Source organism: Pelmatolapia mariae, linkage group LG2 (assembly GCF_036321145.2).
Source record: "Pelmatolapia mariae isolate MD_Pm_ZW linkage group LG2, Pm_UMD_F_2, whole genome shotgun sequence".
NCBI classification, from domain to species: Eukaryota; Metazoa; Chordata; class Actinopteri; order Cichliformes; family Cichlidae; genus Pelmatolapia; species Pelmatolapia mariae.
In genome coordinates, this window is record NC_086228.1 from 24,255,846 (window position 1) to 24,281,111 (window position 25,266).

Sequence of the window (25,266 nt, forward strand, 5' to 3'; positions counted from 1 at the left end):
ATAGTGTCATTTGTTTCCTGTTACCTTTTAACGAGCAGCAGAGAAGAATCGGTAATGATGCAAATAGATTTTTCTCAGATCTTTGTTTTCCATCACGTCAGTGAAAGTGAATCATACATTTTTAACTGAAACTTAACCTTGAAGACAGCAACGCAGTTATGTTTATTTGCATGTTTGCTTTTACAAACAAGAAAATTTCCAGTGATCATCCAGGAAAGGAGACACCCATTATGAAGTCGAGGCTTGGATTCTTTCCTTCTTTCTTTCTTTCTTTTTATTTTTGAAGGAATTGTGTGGGTGTGTAAAACCCTGCATCTACAGCGTGAAGTTTGTTTTTAAGAAAGGATATCGCCCCTTTTCCCTCTCTGTTTTCTTGTCACCAGCGGCCCCTGCCCTGAGACGTCAGCAGGAGATAACATACTGTGTCCCCGCATAGCTCTCAGACACCCTCACCCTCATGTGGCGTGTGAGTACCCTGTCATAACCCAAACACGCCATAATGACTGAGATCCTCGTGTCAGCATGCCTTCACACACACACTGATAGGAGATGAGGCTCAAGAGTTTTCCTGCTAGAGAAGAAAACAGCTCTGGATGCAGTTTTAATTTACTTTTATCTTTAGTTTAATGAGCTGCGAAGAGAAACTGTGTAGAATCATGCTCTGAAATACAAGCGTGACATGCTCTTTGGAGATTATTTTTTATTGATTAGCTGGATGGGAGGGGCTGAAATGCTTAATTTCCTTCCTTGGGCATTAAAAAGATCTTAAAACTGCTCCCAAACCACAGTGATCCACCTCCTGGAATCAAAATTGTTTTTATGATTTTAACCTCCTAAGACCCGAGCTCTTCCATGGCATATATTTTTAATTTATCTTTGATATTTGGGCATATTGGGACCCAGTGAATGTAAAAACAAAGAATTACCAGATTTTTTTTTTTTTTTTTTTACCTGATTTTTGTTTTTAAGAAAAATGAGAGCCACATATGAGGACATTTGTTTAAAATTTTGATAGAAGAGTGGCAGTATAATGTCCTCGTAAGTGGATATCAGGCCCTTGTAGAGCAAAAATTAGTATTTTGGTCTAGACAACCCAAAATGTGCTGTCCACATATGTGGACGCCAGGTCCTAGGAGGTTAATTATCAGTAAACTCTACTACTGTGCAAAAGTCATGAGGAGCTTTTTTTTTTAATAAATATTTTGCTTCCAAGCAGATAGTTTCTTTCTGAAGGTCTTTCAAAGTTTGTCTTTGGACATTGACTGATTTTTCACTGATTTTCAGTTCAGTCTTTGTGTCTGACTTTTTTCAGAGAAACATTTAGTTTTTTGTTAAGATTCATAACACTGACCTATGAGTCAAGCATAAAGCACCTAACTTGAGGGATGGATCACTGTTGTGTGTACACGTAACAGACAACGACAGAGAAAAGTATTTTTGCACTGACAACGTGATTCCCCAAAAGCTATTAACTCAAAATATGGCAAATCTTGTCATGTTGTGCAGTGTATCCTTAAACAATCTGGGAAAGCTGGAAAAGTGGAGGACTAAAGAAGTTGATCCCTCTGCTGCTCACTGAAAGCTCATCAGAAATGTTCTCGGTGAAAGCGTATCTGTCGGGAAACTATTCTTAAGGAAAGGAAATGGTGATAAAATGTTGAGGTATGAGAAATTACACAGAACTGGACAGAAAATCAGGGGCAACAAGTCTGAAGGAGAGATGAATAAATAGTTTGAAATTTCTGTTTTAATCCAGTCATTGTCAGGATGTATGGAGGAAGTCAGGAGAGAGGTACAGCAGTGATGGCCTACAGCCATCTAGTGAAACACGGTGGAGGCTCTGTCATGGTTCAGGGCCCCATTTCAGTCAGTGGTGTTTGGGATCTTGTCAAAATTAATGGAATTATGAATAGAGAACAATATTGTCCAATTTTGACCCATGATGCAATACCAACTGGAAGGCATCTGATTGGCAGCTGCTTCATTTTTCAGCAGGAAATAATTCCAAACTCACTGCCAGTGCAGTAAAAGCACACCTGGATAGACAAACACTAACTGGAACACTAACAGCCATGGAGCGGCCTCCCCAGATCCCAGACCTCAACATTATTGAAGCAGTGTGGGATCATCTTAACAGAGAACAGAGCAACAGACAGCCAACGTTCAAAGCAGAGCACTGAATATCCTTCAATAAGTCTGGAGAACCGTTCCTGAAGATGACTTAAAGAATTGAGATGAAATGTTGCCTTCAGGTTAAGGCTGCATAAAGGTGGTCAAACCAAATATTGACTTTCAAGCTTGTTAGAATTATACAAACTCTGTTTTTGTCTTATATACTGTATTTCCATGTATGTTTGCAGATGTTTCCATAAATCACTGCACCTTTTTACCATTTCCTCAAAAAAATATAAATAAATGAAGTGTGGCCCAAGACCTTTCCACAGTTTATCAGTTCTACTTGACACTTTGTTTTGGGCTCTTTTTATTTGAAAAATGCCCCTTGTCATTTTCTTCTCACAGTGGATGGACAGCAAATATGTAAATAATAAAGTGAATAATGGCTGACTTTGATTTAGCTGCTTTACTGTCATGACTCAGTGGAATATTTGAAGAAAACAGAACAAATCATTCGTCAGCGTTATTAGTAACACCTGAGCTGCATTCCTACCGCGACATGTCAGTCTGTGTTTACACGCAGGGTCACTGTGCATTACAGCGTTTGGTCATGTTGACTTGTTGAGGAATTCCTTGTAAATAGCTTCTATGTTTAAACTGAAGACAATGTTTATCAATCATCAGCTCTTTGCTCTCAGTATGTGTTGGATTGCAGACAAGTGTGCACCAGCTGAACTCTTAAATCATTGGCATTACTTTGATTAAATACAACATTTCACTAAAGTGTAATTTTAAGGAAGTTGTTCATTGAATAGAAAAGTTATAAAGAATTTAGATATTACTGTGTCACCCTGATCTATTTTCTAGCAAGGACAAGGTGTTCACAAGTCAAAAACACTCTCAGGAATCAAAGTTTGATGATTAAACACTTCTGATTTGGCAAAAAGTAATCTGTTTTAAGTATACTCTTAGGGGTACATGTTATAAGATGGCATCTTTAAATCACAGTCTTTCTCATGGATAAGTAAGAAAGCCAGTGGACAGCTGGTCCCCTTTAAAAGAAAAATGCCTCAACTGATGCGCACAACAATCACCATTTTCTAAAAATGTAATCCCCTTATTGTTTAGCCTCCATATTCACATGTAAATACTAAAATATGTCCCCTGCCACTGACACGACCTTGGTGTCCTCAGTCATGCTCCCCACTTACAAGAGGCCCCTGGAGGCCCCCTGACCCCCCGCTGTGGGACCAATAGACACTCCACCTGTGTGCAGTGCGCCTATTCCGTCTGGAAAAAGTTGGCAGCGCAATGGTTACGCTGCGTGCGTCTCAAGGGCAAAAAGAAGCGAGGAAACCGATCACAGCAACAAATGAAGGTCTACCTTTCCAGACCTGCCTGTATCTCCGCTCTGACTGCTCTGCTGTAGTCACGCTGTCTGCCACAGCAGCCGAGGATGTTATTCTAGGTTTATTTATAAGGGGAGTGGAAAAAAAACGGGAAGATGCGCCTGGAGGGGAAACGTCACATTTTCAGTAGGAGCGACGGTGTGGTGAGACTGTGACCGAGCCGGGGAGAGGAATATGCGGCACATAACCTCCGCGCGTCGGGCCAGGGCGTCGGATCTTTTCCGGATTAACGTCCTATAGCTGGATGATGCGATTTCTTTCTTCAGACACACAGGATTTGATGATCGCACCACGTTTAAGCGGGAATCTGTAGCCTGTGTGATCCCCCAGTAACGCCACCCCGGACCCCCCGGACCGGTTTCATGGGAGCCGAACCAAGAGGCGAACTGTGCTCATAATCACTGCAGGAAAGCATCACTTTAAAGTTCGTTCAAGTTTCTGGAAAAAGGATAAGGATTTGGCTGCTTTGGTGCCACATTTAACATTATAAGAAAGCCACAGTTTGTGCAGGGAGGGTCATTTCAGTCTACAGGGTCTCACTAATAGAGGATTTAACTGTCATAGAGTTCATATAGAGAACTGAGTCCTAAATCATTCGAGCTAAAATGCGACACAATAAAGTTATTGTTACGACCCTGATGATGCCACCCTGGGGGTCCTTTCAGGGAAGGGAGACTGGAGAGTGAAAGCGGGATATCTGCGCCTTTAATCGGACACGGAGGCGACGCAAGGAGGACAAGCCAGCTTCTTTTTTTGGATTGGTCCAAAAAATATTTTTTGCGTGCCCCTTGGACTCCTGCACAATGGGGATTATGCTACAAGTTATTCTAGGAATGTTTCAATTCCTGCTGCTCACCAGAATACCGACTTCTCACGCCAAGGTATGTATGTATGGATCATTTGACCTACTATATATCTATATATCTATATATATTCCTGGTCTGTTGGAGTCTGGTGGGAAGTTGTAACCTTGTGGAAGTTATCCTCTGGGTCAATGACACCTGTCACTTCTGGTCCTGTGGCAGAAAAACACAACGAAACCCTCCAAGATTAAACGTGGCTTTCAGTAATTACTTTAATGTGACATCCGGGTTCACTGTCTCCTCTCACACCATCATAATTCAGTGATACTTTACATAAAGCATGCTTTCTGGTGAGTGTATTGACTGTTTTGCACACTTTGGCCTGTTAAAGCTAGGTCGATTAATTATAAGCCATTCACAAGGACAGTGATTGAGTTGCCAGGTAGTGGAAAATCCTCCTCCAGCAGCGCAGTAGCTTTGTTTCTGTTAGCTTCATTCATCAAATGAAACCCTTTTGCCTTTAGGGAAGAAAAGATGGAGGACATGTGGACCAGAAAAATCAATTTGTGAGCTCATTATTATTAAAGGAGCCGTGCAATGTGTTGAACTATATGTATCTCCAAGCCCATTAGCTTAACATAAAGACTGGGAACAAAGTGAACAGCTAAGTTATCCCTGCCTACCAGTACTACTATACATTCCTAATTAACACATCTGATCTCTTTTTGATCTATAGAAATAAATTATACATGATTTTGGCTGGGAGCAAGAATCTCCTGGATTCATTTATTACCAACTTACAGCAACGAAATAATGAATATTTATAAATATAACAGATGCCGGTTGCTGGAACTGTGGGTGCGTAGGCTGGGTCAGATGACAGACCTGATCCAATCTAGCCTTTCCAGTGGAAGGCCAAGCTAATGAGGTAGCTCCATGCTTACTGTGCTGACCTGAAGGGCATTAGTAATGTTTTCATACATATAGGCCATTAGCATGTGTGTGTGTGTGTGTGTGTGTGTGTGTGTGTGTGTGTGTGTGTGTGAATACTGACCCACTCTTAGTTATTTTATCTGTTTATCAATGGATATCAAGGTTAAAGTAATTGCTATTAAAGCAGAGCCTCTCAGCTTTAATTTAAAGATATATACATCTACATTTTTTTGATTCAGCAACTGCTTTATACCCAGATGGATCCTGTTCTTTTCTTACATCATTTCTTGTATCTGGATCAATTAAGGAAGTAAAAGTTTTGGTATTTGCTTTTTGACACAACATGTGGTCAAAGGACCTCTCAATGCTAGTAAACCAGGCCATCATTAGGCTGCAAAAACAAAACGATTCCTAAAAAGAGACAATGGAAACATCTGGAGTGGCCAAATCAAAAGCTGAAGGAACTTGTGAATTTAAATAAACACACACAAGCCTACAGGAGAAAGCAGTAGTGGATGCTCACAGGATCCTTTCCATTGTAAAGGAAATGCCTTCAGAGCATGTAGAAAAGTGCAGAACAGTGTTCAGAAGGAAGGCATGTCATTATCATCAGTCTACTAAAGACTTCACAAGAGGAAATAAAGAGGACTCATTGCAAACAAGCCAGCGCTTCAACAGCACGTGAGAAGAAGATTTGGAGGTGCTCCAAATGATGTGAAGCATGCAACATCTGTCAAACACAGTGGAGGCAGTGTGATGGCATGAACATGCATTGCTTTCAGTGCCAGTGGATCACTTGTTTTTATAGATGATGTGACAGTACACAGAAGTTGTTGAATGAATTATGAAGTGTTTAGGGAAATACTGTCTGCTCCGATTCAGTCAGATGTTTACAGTGGACATAGAAACACCCAGCAGTATTGAGGCTAAAAAAAAAAAGTGGAGTCAAACACATCAACAGATCCGACCCTGACTGAACATATATTTAACTCGCTGAAGACAAAACTAAAGGCAGAAGGAATTACAAAGAGACAGCTGCAAGAGACAAGGGGAGTCACTTAAGCTAGTCGTAATGAGCACTGAAAATAGATAACTGCTTGTAAACTTTTTATACAACATGTTTGTTCAACCCTTTGACATAGATATTAAAGTCTGCACTTTAATTACATCTTAACTAATAAATATACAGCGGTGGCTTGCAGTGCAAAAATTATAATCTCACTATTATCTGTCAAAGTATTTTTTAAGTCATTAACATAACACCAGTGCATTTCAGATGTCGTCCCAAGTGCTATCTAAAAAAACAAGAATATATTGAAGGGCTTTTTTCAGTCTGAGAGCCTAAAAATGATTAATTATAGTGTGTGTCAAGTAATAAGAGTCAGGGTTGTGAGGGGGCTGGAGCCTATCCCAGCTGTTATGGGGGAAGAGTTAGTATAGAAATCATTCATAAGAAATTCTCACTGATTGCACTGGCTTGTCCCTCGATGTGGCATATGGGCTCATTTTTCCACCTACACATATAGCAGCTCCTGCCCATGCTGGTTTTTTTTTATTTATGTCTGGAGGCTCGTATCAGGAACAGGCAGTGCTCTGAAGTGGATCCAACCCTGACTCTGCGGTGCTGCTCTATACTGCATGTTTTACGTGTTCGTCATCCTAGACACTACATGGCAGACACCAGTGTGCACTTGGAGAGCCTCTTCACCTGCTCACAGCCCATCTTAAAGCCAAGGCTCTCCGCCTTCATGCTGTCTGCCTCCCTGACAGCTTATTTAAAAAGGGGGTCATCCTGCTCCTCCTGCAGTGATGAAGCTCAGTGTGGGAGAGATGGTGTTTAGGTCAAGGGCAGGGCCTTTTTCACACACATACACACACATGGCCCATCTGTACAGTGTGCACAGGGAGTTAGATGTGTTAGACAGACAGGCAGTGCCAGTGCAGATGGCTTTGGGCTGGCACTCAGGAGTGTGTGTGTCAGTGTGTGTGTGTGCTAGCTCTGTGCAGATATGGCTGCCAAAGGGAGTTAATCTTAGACTCCTCTCTAAGAATGATACAGAGAGGACACATTTACTTCAGCTCATAGCGCTCACAAAATGGCCCCAGCATAAATCAACACTGTTCAATCAATGTGGGCCTAACCCATGTGTGTATAAGGGGGTGGATCAGTAAAAGGGGGCCAACTGGACAAAGTCTACAGGCCTTTCAAGTGGCCTTGATACAAGTAGAGTGCCATAAAATGCAGGTTCTTCTCATGTGTGTTTATGAGAGGCACAAAAAAATCCTGTACATTATAATAAAAGTACCTCAAGTGCTTGCTATATTTATTCCTTGTTAAGGTGACAGATAAAATCTGATTAGTCTGTTTTGTCAGCACGATTATGCAAAAACAACCAAGCCGAATTACATAAAACCCAACACAGATGGAGGTGGAGCATGAGCAAAGCAAGAACTCATGAAAATTTGTCTTCTTTTGCTACACTTTCTTCAAAACTGCAAAATAGTGCATGGGGTTTGGTGGTGGATAGGCTCTATCAGTACCCTTCTTGCCAGGACCCTTTTTTGTGTTGAAGCTGCTCAGTCCATTAGTTCCCAATCAGCACCGGGCCCCTTCAAATGCTCATGAGATTAGTCTGAGAGGTCGTGAGATGCATGAATATTTTATCGCTTTGGTCCTCAATCAGGTTTTTGAATGAGTTCATGTGGAACTGATAAAAGTCATGAACATCTGCAGAACCACAATAAGATGCTTATTTATTTATGTCAAACAGGTTGAGAAGCACTGGTTTAATATTTAATAACACTTGATATTTTTAGGATATTAATGGAAATTTGTTAGTACTATAAAATTATAACTGCAAAATGAATGGTTGAGATGAGGAAGAAGTACAATATCTGCCTCTGAAAGTACCAGAGTTAGGCTGCAGGATATAGAGTTCATCAGTCAGATGTTCGAGTGTTTTCACCTCTTGCAAAAATATTTAAATTACATTGCAGTTAAAGCACAGTGTTAAGGTGACAGGTGAGGTCTGAATAGTCTGTTTGTCAGCAACATAACGCAAAAACAAAAAAGTCAAAACCAGAGAGAGAGAGAGAGGGCATGAAAAAGAGGGGAACTTGTGTTATTTTTTGTGCTCCTTTGCATCGGTTTGCTTAAAAGACACAAAATAGCGCATTGGGTTTGATTCAGGACAGGCTCTGAGTGTAATATAGACACATACATTTCCAGGAATGGATATCATGAGGGAATTTGAAGAGAAGTGGGAGAGGACAACAAAGTATTTCATTGATATTTAGATCAATGGGTGTCTCCAAAGCTTTGATCGGGTTTTAGCATCTCCATCATCCAGGTAAAAAATATGCGTGAAATTTGATCATAAACATAAAACTTGCAGCCAAACACACCAAGAGACCTCACCCACACAGAAACTGCTCTCTAACAGAGGAGAGACACAACTCGTACCCTTCAAAGATATCTCTGTATCAAAGTTCAGCGGTTTCGCTTTCTTCCTGTTATTTCCCTACACGCTTTATTGAGCTCGTCACGCTCAAACTCCAGGTGTGAAATATTGTGGTGTTCATTAACGGGAAATACTTTGATCTGTTGATCTGCACCAGCACCCTTTTACAACAGTGTCAAGCAAGAAGTTGCAGATAATAGCTGGAGAGTCAAATAAATGCTGTTTAGTTGATCAGTAACAGCCAATATGTGTTTTTTATCTTGGCGGCCAAATTTGGGAGATAAATTTCACATTAAGTCTGATGTAATAGATAAAATGTGAACTTGAGCAGTCCATGAACTTGTTTTTAAGGCTGACATAATTACATATAGCTCAGATTCACCCTATAGATTAAAGGTTATAAGTAGATATTTTGGTATTTTATCCTACCAACTGTATACAAATGAGTTAATTTAGTGTCTTTAAAATGATTACTTTTCTATTTTATTTAAAACTGAAATGAAACCACTCATTGTATGACTGAGATTGTTGCTACCTCTCTCCAGCTTGCTCACTGGCGCCCTGCCGACTCCCCCAAATCCAGAGAAGGTCGAGAAGGTATGTTTATGTTTCTACATAAACTCACGCGTCACAGAGGTGAAAGGGTAGAACAAATAAAACACACTGTTTGTCCTTGTCTCTCCACAAGTGCGACGGTGGTTGGAGGTGTACTCGCGGAGCGGCTGCGAGCCTCGAGACACTCTGGTGGAGGTTTGGCGGGAGTTTCCAGGTGAGACCCACAGCCTCTTCATCCCATCTTGTGTGTCGGTGAGGCGATGTGGCGGCTGCTGTGCTGACGAGGCTTTCGAGTGTGTACCCACGCTCACACACACAGTTACCATGGAGGTACACACGCACACGCACACGCACATACAGGAAGTCTGCTCAGATGATAAATACGCACTTACTTTCTTCTGACCTGTGTGCAGCTGATGAGGACGTCCTTTATGAAGCACGAGCTCACTGAGCTGCCCTTCATCGAGCACAGCCAATGTGATTGCAGGTAATAAAAACCCACCCATCTGAGGTTCAGGCGCATACTGGATAATGCTGCTCCACTGACCTTTCATACACTTTTACAATGGCAATTTTTAAATCTGTGTGCAGGTTAAAGGAACACCTCCAGCCAACACCTACATCAAGGTAAAGAACTCCAATCTTTATCTCTGTGTTTCTGGATTTATTCTGAGCTCTTCTGCTCGTGATAACATCAAACCTGGTCTTTCAGCCATGTCCAGACTCTGCACTGATGATATACTTAAAATTCTGCTGATTATCTTAATAATGAGTAGCTGGTAGTCGGACTGGTATTTCAATTACAAGAAAAGGACTTCTTGATTAAATCCAAGTAGCTACAGGCTACTGAACAGTCTTTTAAAAAAGTGCTCAGTTCTTTACATGAAAGCTTCTACTTGCTACAAAACTCCAAAATCGCAGAAAAATATCTCGCCTGTGCTACGCAACAAATGTCCTTATTCACCTCATTAATGTCCTCGAAACAGCAGTGTTTGCTTTCAAAGTAACAGTTATAAATGGCGAAGAATGAACATGTTGCTCAAGAATTCAAAGAGCACGTCACATGAGACCCCGGACTGGGTTAATCCAGTTTAAGAGCACTGACATAGTCGCTCACACCTATAGCTGCTGGAAGCACCCTGACCGGGCTACATTAACTCATTAACTCCAGATTTTTGGGCCTCACTTCACCATTGTGTCCAGAGGCATGCTGGTCAGGAAGGCTCATTTGTCTCCCACTAAGCAGGGGACATCCATGACTGATGTTTTTTAGGATGAATGCGGTCAAGCACAATCATTTAAAAAAAAAAAAAAAAAGCATTCCTTTATGCCTAAATTTGGTTGAATAGTGAAAGATGAAATGTGTTTTTAGGCTCCTACAAAGACTGGAATTTAACCCCATTTCAATCATGAACTCATGTTTATCCACTGAGCAATTTTCCACAGAATAGTGGTCTTAAAAAGCTGTCTGAATGGAACATTGCCATCAAGGCTGAAATTGAATTAAAATGTGATTTGTGTCTGTTTTTGTTTTGTTTTGTTTGTTTTTTAAATTCAAAAGTTCACTGGTTTTTGTTTTGGTGGTGAAATGTTGTGCTGTAATGCCCATGCAACATGCACTCCAGAAATGAGTGATAAAAAAGTTACTTTTAAAGCATTACTAAGGACTTAAAAGGCATAATACATGCAATAAAAATAATTTAAAGCTAAAAATGTTAACTGTTCATTAAATTAATTTGAAAAATGAATGTAATTTAAGTTAAACATGATTGATGAATTAACTTTTTTAAAGTTAATTAGAATAATTGTTCATGAATTTTAAAAACAATTTGTGTATCAGTTTAGAGGTAAGTTTTACAGTGACACCATAATAAAAAAGAAGAAGAAAATCAAAGTAAGATGAAAATGTAATAGGTATAAACTCTATACTTTTAGAAAGAATAAATAAACCTCTTACAGTTATTTGGAAGGTCAAATCAAATCAAATCAAATCACTTTTATTGTCACATCACATGTGCAGGTACACTGGTACAGTACATGTGAGTGAAATTCTTGTGTGCGAGCTTCACAACAATCAAGAAAAAAATGTAGTTAATATAAACATTATTTTTTTTTTAAAAATCTGTGACTTTGTTTTTGTATGGGCAGTTCCCACATGCTGGGAATCATGGTGGTGCAGTGGTAAGCAATGTCATCTCAGAGAGATTAAGGCCTGCTGCGGGTCTTCTGTGTGGATGTTCTCCCTGTGCCTGCAGTGACTTCCTCCCACAGTCCAAAGACATGCCCGTCAGTTTAATTAATGATTCTAAACTGGTATAGATGTGTTTCTTTAAGCATCTCTGTGATAAGACTGCAGGCGCGTCCAGGGTGGAACCAGCTGGGATGCTAATGTGGATAAGCAGTTGGGAAAACAGGAATGGATGGACGGATGGAGCTGAATCAGTCATGCCTTGCATGTATCAGCTCGTTGCAGCATATCATCGCTAATTATCAGCAGCTGTAGTAAAGTGAAATGTTGTGACACCTTGGATAGTACAAGTCTTCTGCATGTAAATGTGGGTGCACTGACTTTGTTCCATTAATGCAATGATTTTCTGCTGCTGCAGAGTGCCTTTAATACACCAGGCAGGACATATCGTACTTCAGGAAAATGGGGGGGGGGATCAATCCAGGGACATTGTGATTACATGGTATGGGTTTGTAATTTATTACCCAACCCCTGTCCTTGTTTTCTTACAGAACAGGGTCATGTGACAGGGTTGGGAAGGACATGTGGTGACTAACAAGACCCAGTCAGCCAGTGAATGTGGGTGTCATTATTTCTAAAAGTCTGCTTTTCCTCTCCGTGCAGACTACTAAGTAATCCCGGAGCTTTCAAAGCCAAACAGCGTCTTCAACAGTCTCTCTTTTAGAAGTCCTAAAATCAGTAAGAGTACTGTGGACACTAGGTTTGAAGCAAAAACACATTAGTGCAATAATGATCCTGTATCTGCTTGGTGATTGGAGAAAATTGCTCTTTATGTTAATGACAAAAATAAAGACGCCTTTCTGTCCAGCACGTAGGGCCAATGTCAGCTGCGGCTGACAGCTGGATGCTGTGAAAGGAGCATTTCTGCTCGATCTCTGCTTCTTGTTTGTGTGCAGGTCCAACCACACAGTCATATGATTGCATCTTTAATGTTTATGTCCTGCTGCTTCCTGTTAGGATGTGAACATAAATAAAGAATTCCAATGTATGTGTGTGTGTGTGTGTGTGTGTGTGTGTGCGTGCGTGCGTGCGTGCGTGCGTGCGTGCGTGCGTGCGTGCGTGCGTGCGTGTGTGTGTGTGTGTGTGTGTGTGTGGGTGGGTGCATACAGTTTTCTATGCCTTTAAAGTTACAGGTTATGTGCCTGTTTGACTCTGTGTGTTTTTGTGAAATATTATATGTTCTGTGCTTTGTGTTAATACATACGAGTTCTTTCATGTGATGTTGAAAGAGTTAGCATCTGTGTGACTCTCTCCCAGCATCCCCTGGGATGGCTGGCATCCTGTTGTCACCGTAGCGATGATTTTATCTCCCCTGCCATGTGGTCTCTCACAGGCTGACGGAGGACAGTCACGCATCCCTAATAGTAAATTAGAACTCCAAAAACAACAACAGCAGCAGCAGAGGCAACAGAGTCTGTTAATAATGTCAGGGCTAAGCTGGTAAACATGGTACAGTGCCCATAATTGGATATGGTTTAATATAACAGATGGGACTGGAACAGAGATGAGTTGAAGTTGAAAAAACTCTACAGAGCTGTAGATGCACTTTATTGAAGCCACCAGTCCACATTAAAGTGGATTAGATTGCGCTCAGTACATGCTGGACACTCAAAATGATAAAAACTGGTTATCAGTTGACAGTAGAGTGACAGTGACATTTTCTCACCCTGCACTGAGAGTCTGAACTAATTAATTGTTTTGTTTATGTCATGAAGTGTAGGGAGAGTAAACAGTGATTACTGGATTTTTCCATTTACTGATCTGTTTCTTTGTAAACCAGTTATGCTTTCAAAACACTGCTAAGATACCACCAGCACCGTATTGGTACAGTGACAGTTTACAAAAGAAGAGGACCCAGATACAGGACAGTCATGTATAAGTCATACAGTTAGCGAGGCAAAAGTATGCTCATGTTTGAAGATATGCTAAATGTCCAATTCTGCAAGACCAGAGAGTGTCTCAGAAGGTTCCTGGATTTAGATCTGGATCAGGTGACTTCATACACACTAATTAGACATTTTATTAAGTATACCTTTCAGATTCAGATTCACTACCTTAACTGTTTGTGGCATGACAGCATCACACAGTTGGTGCAGAGTTGTCTGCTGCACATCCATGATGCGAACCTCACGTTCCATCACGTCTAAAGGTGCCCTATTGGATTGAGATCAGGTGACTCTCCAGGCCATTTGAGTACAGTGAAGTCACTGTTCAAAAGGATCATTTGAAATGATTGTTACATAGTGTGTTATCCTACTGGAAGTGGATATTAGCAGATAGGTGCTATGTGTTCATAAAGGATGGACATGGTGAGCAACAATCGTCAGGTAGGCTGTGGTCTTTAAACAACGTTTAACTGGTGCTAGAGGGTCTAAAGTGTGCCAAGAAAATATCCTGCACACCATTAAACCACCAGCAGTCTGAACTGTTGATAGAAGGATCCATGATGCTTATACCAGATCATCTGAATGTGGCAGCATAAGTCAAAACTCATCAGACCTCATACCTTTGGTCATGATAAGTGGTTAATTGACTTGCTGTTGCCTTCTGCTTGAAGCGGTTTGGCCGTTCTCCTCTGACCTCTGTCATCAACAATGCATTTTCACCCAGAGAATTGGATTTTTTTCTCTGGAAATATTCTCTTTTTTGGGCTGTTCTCTAGAGATAATTTTGTGGTAAAATCCCAGTACATCAACAGTTTCTGAAATACTCAGACCCGTCCATCTGCCACCAATAATCGTGCCATATTCAGATTGACTTAAATCATCTTGCTTCTACATTTTGTTTCAGTTTAAATGCATTGGGTTACAGCCATCAGATTGGCCGATTAGATATTTTCTGGAGAGTGTATAATCCTTTCTTTATCCAGGTAAAAGTCTTTCCAACAAGTGATTGCCTTGTACAAATCTGTATGAACAAATCTGTTCATACGTTTTTGACTAATAAAAAAAAAGAAACAAACTGAAACAATAGCAAAACCTCCTTAGTATCTAATAACATCAGATCAACCTCAGCAGAAGTTTTGAAGACCTTTTAACTCAGGCTGTCAGATAGCCTGTTGAGTTTTAAAATGATTAACTCTGAATTATAGTGTATTAACAGAAATCCATAAAGGTTCTTAGAATTGCAAAATGTTGCAGTTTGAAATAATTATTTACCACCTGCAGGCTCTTTGAAAAGCATTGGCCGATGTTAAACTGCAGTTCATATTAAACATATTAAAGTGGAGCTATTATCCATTTCTCTCTCTCTCTCTCTTGTTAACAGCACATTTGATCTTCGGACTGCTGTAAACTCCCTGTTTCAGACTTTTTTTTTAAGTCCTGGGTCTATGTGATGTCACTATGTGATGGAATATTAGGGCCACATTAAGAAAAAGTATTGTTGATCATTTTGAAAAAAAAAAGTCCATTTTTGTTTCAGGACAAACTGTCCCGCCTGCTGTACTCTCTACAAAATGACGTGTTTAGATGAGTTAGTTAAACAAATTGATGAGCCGTCTTGTGATACGTACATCCTCTTTATTGCACGAGGGTGTAACCATCAATACACCCTGGATCTGTCCATTACAACCATTGCAAGCCATTTTAGAGTATCTTGGAAGTACAACTGTAACATCCACAGTTTGACTTTTTTCTTGAAATACAGCTTTGATGTTTTTATCAAAATAGAATTACGACTTTAATCTTGAAATTTTGACTTTATTCTCAAAATAGTTGATAAAATATATATATATTTTTTTCTTCCTATGTCATAGAGAGGAGATATCTTTAATTCTGTAATGTTGGGCAGGCAGCTCTGGCTTTGAGCACAGTAGCTCCACCCACCCGCTGTTCAAACCTTGTGTTTGTGAGAAGCAGCCAATCAGAAGAAAGTTGGGCTTAACAGAAAGGCACTAACATGTCTCTTTTGATAAATGCTAAATAAATAAGGACTGTTTGGAAAGTTGTTGTAAAGTAAAGTTAAGGAGTTTGGTTTCAATGTCATATTTATCTATCTAGTGACACTGAGTGTTATTTTTTTATTTTTTCTCATGGAAAACCTTTGACCTTTGATGGTCTTATGTTTTGGTAAAGTTCTAGGCTCAAAATGTTTCCATCTCTTTTTCCTTCTTGTCTTTCTGTTGCTGCCTGTTCCCCAGTCTCTATTACCATGTTTTCTTTTATGTCTTGTATCCTCTACACCTAATTATCTTGACCTTTGTTAATTAGTTTCACTTGTGTGACATTTCCCAGCTGTTTCCTGTCTCTGGTTAGTCTTTTGTTCATATAAATTTATATATCCATTTAGTCTAGTTTACTTTTATGTTATTTTAGATGCTTTTCACACATTTTGTGCAGTTCTTCCTTTGTAGCATCGCACATTTAGGTCCTCTCTCCTGAAACACAACAGTGTAATGAGAATCTGAACATCACATCCCTTAATACTTAAACCGAATGCACTTCACTAAATAATTTGGGAAATGAAAAGGACAATACCACAAATGTTTTTTGATAATATAACAATTATGTAAAGAATGATCAATATCAATAAAATATTAATTAAAATGACCCACATTGTAAATGGGTATCTTCATATCCCAGACTGTCAGATAAAGGAACAGATCAACATTATAAAAAGTTATCAAACATTCAAAGAGGCATGCAGTTCATTTAAGGACACGTTCAGGATGTTCACTCATTAGTTATAGGATGACTTATTTTAGTGCTTGTTCTTCCAAAAGATTCCAAAACCGAAAACCGTTCGTTTGACATTAACTCCTGTCCGTGTGTGACATTTTGTCTGTTTGGTGCTCCCAGGGCCTTTCTGAAGCCAGCAAGAAAAGGCAAGAAAAAGGAGAGAGGGAGGAAGTCCCAACAGAAGACAACTGGAGCCACCAGAGCTGCGTATGTTTACTATTCAGTACTCGCTTTTTTTAAACTCAAATTTACTATGGTTAACTTGTTTTTGTTCAAAATGCAAGGTTTAAGCAGGCGTTACTTGTGTCTGTCGGTGTGTATTCCGGATACTCTCAGTCTCACTGTGAATGTTTGGATTAGAGGAAAACTGGGTTATCTGGTCTACATTATTTCTGAAGAACAATTTGTTTTACAGCTGTGTAGTCAAGGTCTCTCACACACACTGGTGAACACCACAACTGCCATAATCAAAACAGTATTTAGCCAGTATTTATTAATAAATAAATAAAGAACCACAAGTAGGTTGGCTTCCATAAATGAAGGATAAAAGAGTTGTTAATGTTTTCCTCTCGACTCTTTTTCATCTCCTTCCCCTTCACTTTGCTGTCAGTCATTTCCGGCCTCTGGGGGCCAGAGGTGGCTCAGCTTTGGTGTGATGTCTCTCTGCACCCATCCATCATTCAAAACAGGCTTTGTTCAAACTTTGGCAGGGGTGAAATCTGTGTAATTTGCTTGCAAATCCTACCTCCTCTGTCCCTGCCAGCGACAGGCGTGGTCACCGGGACGGGAACAAAGATGAGCCCTCTCTGCCTCATTAAGTAACTTCATTAAGGCCGCCAGCCTCCCGGGAAAACAGAGGCAGAAGCAGCGGCTGTTAATGGACCAAGTGATGCAGGCAACTTTCTCAAAATGAGATTTCAGAGAGGGAAAGTTCAGGGCGTCTAGAGGAGTTAACTGAAGGCCTCCTATACGAACAAAGCCATGGTAACGGGCAGATGAACAGAAAGAGGAGAAAGTTTGTCGGCAGCTTAGGAAACTTTATCCCACATTAGTCACACACCTCCCACACACTGCATTGTGTGGGTTAGTTTCAGACTGGCAATGTGCATGTTCAAACAAGCCTGAGATATTTCAGTCTGGACAGCTTTGGTCTGGACTGAAATATCTCTGTCATGAAATTTTGTGCAGACATTTATGGCCTTCAGAGGATGTTGTTTGATGATCGCTTGATGTTTGCACAACGAGGGGGACTTCTCATGATTTTTAAACATGACTAAATGCCTCTAATGTCTCTAATTTATCATCCAAAACTGCCATTAGGAATATTTTTAATCAGTCCAAGCTTTTAATGGGGAAAACTGAACAAAACTAAAAAAAATTCCCTTGGTGTTTAGTGGTAATGAGCAAACATGGAAAACATTTTAGTCTGCCACGTGTTAGCTGGCTTTCCTTAAACAGTGAATTAATCAATTCAGGATCTAACCATGCTTTTCCTAAATCCCTCTTCCATGCAGAACCCATGCTCCTCCAGCTCCTTCTGCCACATCTTCTCCTCCACCACCATCACTGCCTCCCACCAATATGTCTCCCTCCACCATTTCCTTCCCATCCCCCTCTCCTTCTTCTCCTTCTCCTTCTTCTTCTCTTTCCCCCTCTCCCACGACCCATTGTCGCCCATGCCGAAGGAGGAAGTGGGCCTTGGATGCAACGACATGCCAGTGCCGCTGCACCGTCACAGCTGAAACCTGCAGCCAAAAAGGCCGAAAGCTCAACCCTCGTCGCTGCAAGTTGGTCCCTTTTTTTTTTTAAACAAAACACCTAACAAGAAAAGTTTTCCTTATCATACATGATTGCAATTTAGACACAATATGTGGATAATACACAGAAGATACATGGGATGTGCATTGCTCCAAAGAAGCAGCCCTTTAGAAATTTAGAATTTCGGGTCATATTGAATAGTTATGGAGAAATATATAGTTTGTGGAAAAGGCTCCAATCCCTATAAAATAGCATTCATTGCCGTATCAAAGCTTATCTCAGAGCAGCTGAAATTTGAGTGCATACAGATGTTTAAATGACTTTGAAAAAGACTCTTAATCCCAGATAGCTCCTTATGTGGGTATATTTGACAGAGAAGTTGTTTTAAACAAACAAAATATAAAAAAAATGTACATGCTGCCTTTATAACCACACTCAAATGTCAAACTGAATCCTGTCAGGAAAGTTTTTGCGCTGAAACCTTCCTCTTTTAATTGTTTACTGCTCTAGGTGTGAAGCCATGAGGACTTGATGTGTCCGCCCACATTCTTTTCGCCTCCATCTCTCCACTAAATCCCTGTCGATTCATCGCCCACCCTCAGCATCAGTGCCATAGACCATACAGACACTTGGAAAGGCGGCGTCTCAAACTGAGGGGAAGCACACAGAAGAACCTGTAGCAGAGCTCCAGTAAAGCAACAAGTTCATCATCACTGCATACATCTGCTGTGTGCAAACATCTTTCCGCCTCCGTGCTTCTGTGGGAAAGATTCTATCAGTCTGCATGTACATTGCGTGTGCTGACATGTAGCGTCGCAAAACACATCCAATCAGTGGAGGATGAAAGTGGCAACTTTGAGAGGCATGGGAATAGACAGAGAAAATCTTTCTCGGTGTACACAAGCCTGCAGGGGAACGCGCTGTGCTGTTATTTCGGAGGCTGGACTCCGGGAAGTTCCTTTCACCTGCAATTAAACTTGTAAACACAAGAGAACAGTGGAAACAAGAGCTATTATACTCCATGAGAACAACGCAGATGCAGAGGAGGAGTCTTACACAGGTGTCCTCGCAAGGAAACTGCACATGACGGATTCCAGGGTTAAGTCGAGGCCAGTATTTTGCAGAGGATTAAGGAAACAACAGCAACAGATTACTGATGGACACATACACACATACAACAGACATACAAGAGTGACATAGGACATGCACATGAACTGGCACCCCAGTGTGCGTGGACCTATAGTTTAGCTGAATGCTGGGATGAAGTATATCTGTGTGGTCTCCCCAGTGAAAGACCCAGATGGGTTAACCGTGCAGCCGCTCTCCCTTTTATTCAAAGCTGGCTCTCCAAGCCGCTTTCCAGCATTTGTTTAATTTCGGCCTTTTGTCTCCGTCTTTCCTCGGTTCCTCGATTGAAAGGAGCCGCATCGCCTCGCTTTGCCTCTCTTTGAGGCAGTGAGGAGAATGACAATAATGAGGCCTGGCGGCTGTCCACTGCTTCACACACACACAGATTCACACTTATAATACCAGGAACACAGATGACACACACACACACTCACATACAGACACAGTTTCAGCACACACACACACACACGCAATGTGAATTGAATGCAGGTAGCCATAAGCTTTTGTTTGTGCAACACCAAGTGTGCACATATATGTGAGTTGTTTATTTGCAATTTACTGCAAAGTCTTCACTGAGTATTGTATTACTTGCCTCTGTTTTATATGTGTTTATAATTCTGTTGAGTTGATTTGAAAGATATTCTATATTGCAGAAGTTTTCTTTGTTTTTTGTTTTTTTGTTGTTGTTTTTTTTCCCTTGTTCATCTTTAATCCGCATCTGCCACACTGGGTGGCCAGCTAATACCCAAATGTATTGAATTGAAACAGAGACGACTCACACGGGCCACAAATGTGTGAGTCTCACACACACAAAACTCACACGGAAGAGATGGGTGCAGAGACGATACATCATAATGTGTAATTCAAACAGTCAGTGGGGCAATGTTGTCGGCAACACAGAGAAACCAAGCAAATAACCGTCCCCAGTGCAGTGAAAGAAAAACACGGCTGTTGTTGTTGCGTGTTAGAGCCAGGATGGAAAGAGTGTTATTCAGCTGGAACATAACTTGTTTATATTCTGACTGACTCTCTCGGTCTAACTCCATGTTGGTTCATTGCTGCTGGGTGGGAACAGGGATTTGAACCATGCCTGCTTCAGAAAGGACGAGGTCTTGAGCAGCTTGTCAGTCATTGTGAAGAGCTAAAGCCCTGAGCTCTGATGGCCTAAAGTGGCAGGTCATTGAGTTTAAAACCCTGTTTGACACCCATTCACAGCCTGTGTGCTGTGTTAAATTCAACTGAGAGCTAGTGACGTCTTAGCGCCATGGGAAACGGTAGCTTTGAAACTCCTCGATTCATGTCTTTACTCTGCCCCATGATTCATACAATCCTGCCAGTTGAGGAATAGTCACCCTAAAACAGCGTACAGCCCAGAGTGTGAATTATTTATGTGTCAGCCTTGAAGCAACTTGCATCAGTGGCTGCTGTGATAAGCTTTGTATTTATACTCTCCTTGGATGAGATTACTTTTTTTTTTGCGCTCGAGTTCATTGTTCAGTGTTTATTACTGTCAATCAATGCTTAAATCACTACCTCTATATCATAACATATTAATGACCAAGTATTAGAGCATTATTGTTACTTTCTCTGTGATATTTCAGACCTCGTCTTAAGATGATGATAGTTTTAGCAATAAGCATTGTCTCAGCTGTAGAGACTTGGAGCTGCAGCAGATCTGCAGTGGTCATCACTGGTTTAGAGGGACCTATAGGAGTTTTTATGAAAGGAGAGCTGAACTGGTCCTTTGAGTGCAGACCAGACACTGTGTGATGATGTGCAAACAGGAAATGGTTTCCCAAAGCTTTTGTTACCTCAAACTGCTACTGAAATTATAGGAATAGTTTGACATTTTGGGAAATACACGAGTTGGATGAGACGATTGTTCCTGCTCTCTGTGCAATCAAAATAAATACAGAGGGGAATAGCCTGTGTCCAGAGGTAAATCGACCTCACTATGGTCTTTGTACAGTTTTACTACACAACATGCTTGAAAGGGTCCACACTACTAAATTATTTTTTACTTCTGGACCTGTTCAAACCATCTGTTTATGTCACTTTTTAATCTTTAATCGAAACTACTTTGTTTTTGCTATTGGATAGAGATGGTGAAATATCTTATTATCTCCATGTAGACAAAAAAGCACAATTTTTTTTTAAAAAAAAAGGTCATTCCCAACAAGACACTTCCACAGGGGCTTGGGGTATGTGGATTGATAAGCTTAAGTAATCTGGAAATAAACGAGCAAATGTAACAGTAATTTTAATTTAATTTAATAAAACCACGAGTGAACCATGACTGAAGTTACCAGTTAACCTAAAAGTAATGGATGAGCAGTAGAAAGAGAATTCATAACATATTAAAAGAGATAAGTTACTTGTTAAAACATGAAAACATGGTTGGAAAAAGTGACGTAAAATTGTAAGGTGATAGTGTGGAGAAATGTGAAATATTAAATTGGACATTAGCTAAATAAAAATATGGTTACCCATTAAAACGTGAGCTACTGGTATAGATTAACATAACACAAATATCTAATCAGCCAATCACATGGCAGCAGATCGAAGCTTTTAGGCATGCATTTGAAGTTAACACTGGAAATCATTCTTCTTTTTAATAATGGTGTGAAAAAAAAGAAAATATCCAGTGAGCTGCAGTTCTCTGTGTGAAAATGCCGTGTTGATGACAGTGTCAGAGAAGAATGACCAAACCGGTTCTAGCAGAAGGTAACAGCAACTTAATTAACCACTAATTATGACCAAAGTTATGCAGAAGAGCATCTCGGTAGCAGAAGACCACAGGATGCCATTTCTGCCAACTAAAACAGGAAGCTAAGGCTTTACTTTGAACAAGTTTAGTGAAATCAAGCAATAGAAGACTGGAAAAATGTTGCCTGGACTGATGAGTCTTGATTTCTCCTGCCACATTCTAATGGGAGGGTCAGAATTTGGTGTAAACAACATGAAACCTTAGATCCTGCCTACCTTGTATCATGACTCAGGCTGATGGTAGTGATTTAATTGTGTGGGCGTTATTTTCTTGGCAAACTCTGGGTCCTTTATTCCCAACTGAGTATTATTTAAGCCTTATTATTCAGCCTGCCTGAGTATTATTGCTGACTATGTCCATCCCTTTGTGACCACAGTGTACCCATCTGCTAATAGCTGCTTCCAGCAGGAAAACATGCCATTTCACAAAGCTCAGATCACCTCAGCCTGGTATCCTGAAGCAGGCAATGAGTTCACTGGACTCAAATGGCTTCCGTTCATCAGATCTCAATCCAATAGAGCACCTTTGGGATGTGCATCCAATTCTATCATGTCAATATGGAGCAAAATCTCTGAGAAATGTTTCCAGCATATTTTTGATTCTGTGCTATGAAGACAATTCTGAAGGCAAAAGGGAGTCAAATTCAGTACTAGTGAGTTGAGTGCCAGTGAATGTTACTAGTAGCTAAAAGTAGTGGTTGAAATAAACTAATACTGCATATACTAGCAAGTAACCACAAAAGATAAATCATGAGGTGAATGTAATTCCTCAGATGTAGTCCATATCCAGTTTATTACAGAAGTGCTTACAGTGTTGGGGAGTAACGGAATACATGTACCGCCGTTACGTATTTAAAATACAAAATATGAGTAACTGTATTCCGTTACAGTTACCGTTTAAAAAGGTGGTATTTAGAATACAGTTACTTTGTTGAAATAAATGGATTACACGGCGGTATTTTCCTGTTTCATATTGTGGCGGGTCAGGACTGTTTGGGTTTTGTTTGACAGCTACGCTCTGTTGTTCCAGGCGGCAGCGTTACGGTTGCCATGGTTACGGGGTGACGCTCTCTCTCTGCGTGTTTCCTGGGTGAGAGAGCGCCTTTTTGTTGTTGCTACAGCTCTAAAGAATGTAGCATCATGGGCAGTGTAGTCCGTGCTGCAGGGAGAATGGACTGCCATACTCGTTATGTGTCTGTGAGCGCCAGGAGGGAGAAAAAGGCGAGTGGAAAAGTACGAGTTGTCATCGAGCAGAAACGGGAGCTGGAAGCATGTAAATATAATAATAACCACTGCAGCCAAGAAGAGTGCCTGACGAGCCCAGTTGTAAGTACGCTATTAAGACTCGACTGTACGTTGTGTTCGTGTTTTCCTCCGAAACAATAAGTTCCGTTGGAGCAGCCTTTCAACGCCTCTCTTTGTCTCTTGCAAGCAAAGTTGACCCAGACAACAAAGTAAAGCTAGTTTTCGGCTACGAGCCGTATTAGCCAGAGGTCCCTTTACTACGGTTCGGAGCCGCGGACCTTCAGTAACAGTAATAAATCACAGCAATAGTACATTCACGTAGTTGTAAAAAGCATGATAATGTATTAAGTAATCCAAAGTATTCAGAATACGTTACTCTCATTGAGTAACGTAACGGAATACGTTACAGAATACATTTTGGTGCATGTATTCTGTAATCTGTAATGGAATACATTTTAAATGTAACCTTCCCAACACTGAGTGCTTAATACAGGAGATACAGTAAAGGTTCGGAAGCAGTGTTTCAAACTATTCCTCTAAACTTATCTGTGGCTATTTCTGTCCATCCATTTTTTATTTGCAAGCACTGATACTTCTTTTCCAGTCTTCATTTATTAATAATAGGGAACAAAATGTGCCTGGTGACTGAGGAGACAAATGTTTTGGGAAACCTAAGAGTCCATGCCTCAGTACTGATTACATATACTGTAGATTAGTCCAGTGGTGAAAACAATGAGCAAATGGACTCCAATCATGCAGACATGTGTGACTATTTAACATCATTCCACCCAAGGGAGTTGTGGTGCTGAGATATCTTTTTGGGTGCCACTCAGGCTCCAAATGTTATTTCTTGTGACCAGATTTTCCTATGTCAAAATATTAATTCTGAACAACAAAAGCAACAACAACTTCCGCATGTACTTGCTGCTGTTATTTCAGCATTACAACTCTTTAACCTGTAACACCTGGAAATATTAATATCGTGTTCAGATGTCCTGTGTGAGCATTAAACATCAGTGTGCTTTGTATCTGCACAGTCTACATCGTACTGTTAGCCCTGTTCTAGCCTCCGGTGTCTTAGTGGCCTATAGATACCCCCTACTAACTATGTAACTTTTATAATCTCTAATATCCTGCCATGACTATGTGTATGACGTAGTGCATACTCTAGAAATGTATTTGTTACTTCATTTGTATTGCATTACCTTGCAACGAATCTCTTCTCTGCAAATACATTGTAATACTGTAGCCTACGTATAGAAAATGAAACTACACTCTTTTTTTTGCTGCTACACCATTTGTGCCCTTTTAATATGTCTTTGTAGAAAACAATGCAGTTTTATGTTTCATGTATTAGCATATAAATGCCAATTAATCGATTTTAATGTCCACATTAAAGTGTATACTACATCATCAAATATATTCAACATGATACCAGGATACAGCCGTGATGTTACAGATGTGATTAAAGGAAATGTCTTATTTTTCATAAAAACCTCCGCTTTCCTTGTCTAACTGATGTCCCCGCGCTTTGACCTCATCCCCCGCTGCCTCTCCTCTCCTCCAACCCCCCCATCCACCCCCACCCGCCCCATGTTATTCTTTTGTTTTAATCCCTCGGTTGACCGTAATGAAAGATAAACAGGCATTTTTCATTACAGTGCCACCCTGGGAGTTGGGTGCAAAGACAAAACTGCGTATGTGATGTGACGCGGTGTTGTGAGACATAATATTGTTCTCTCACCTCCTCTCATCTGTGCTGCTGAGTCAGAAGCTGGGGAAGTACAAAGGTGTGCACAGTCCCACACTGTCTGAGTGGAAAATTACACAGGAGGTACTTGCACCTACTTGAGCAGTTTGATTTTATGATGTTTTACTGATTTGTCAGTGAGTCTGTTTACTTGTGGCCCCAGCAAAGATACTCCAGGAGTTTGTGCTTGCAAGTGTGTAAGAGGCTCTGAGGGGAGATTTTGTGTGTGCATTCTGTGCACATACCTGTCTGCAGCCCTGCTGGCGGGTACTGTACCTTTCGCCCCCTGGCATTTGTGATAAAGATGATGAAATATGCTGGGAATGTTATGTTCAGTGCCTCATTAGAATATTTCATCATACAGAGCAGACTTCAGACCTGAGGCTGGGGATGATGTTAATATAGCTCATCTGTAT

General features: G+C 40.6%; 1 protein-coding gene across 2 annotated transcripts; it reads left to right on the forward strand.

Moving 5' to 3' along the window:
- The first annotated feature begins 47 nt into the window (after window positions 1-47).
- On the forward strand, window positions 48-24,644 carry vegfba (vascular endothelial growth factor Ba). Of its 2 annotated transcripts, none has more exons than XM_063496082.1 (8): window positions 48-466; window positions 9,267-9,318; window positions 9,410-9,606; window positions 9,690-9,763; window positions 9,868-9,903; window positions 16,324-16,410; window positions 17,718-17,990; window positions 18,472-24,644. In XM_063496082.1, the coding sequence occupies exons 1-8, from the start codon at window positions 458-460 to the stop codon at window positions 18,491-18,493; spliced, it is 750 nt and encodes a 249-aa protein (XP_063352152.1). In that variant the 5' UTR covers window positions 48-457; the 3' UTR covers window positions 18,494-24,644. The 2 variants fall into 2 exon arrangements, with proteins under 2 accessions (XP_063352152.1, XP_063352142.1); XM_063496072.1 differs by lacking the exon at window positions 48-466 and adding an exon at window positions 3,483-4,405.
- Window positions 24,645-25,266: the final 622 nt, after the last annotated feature.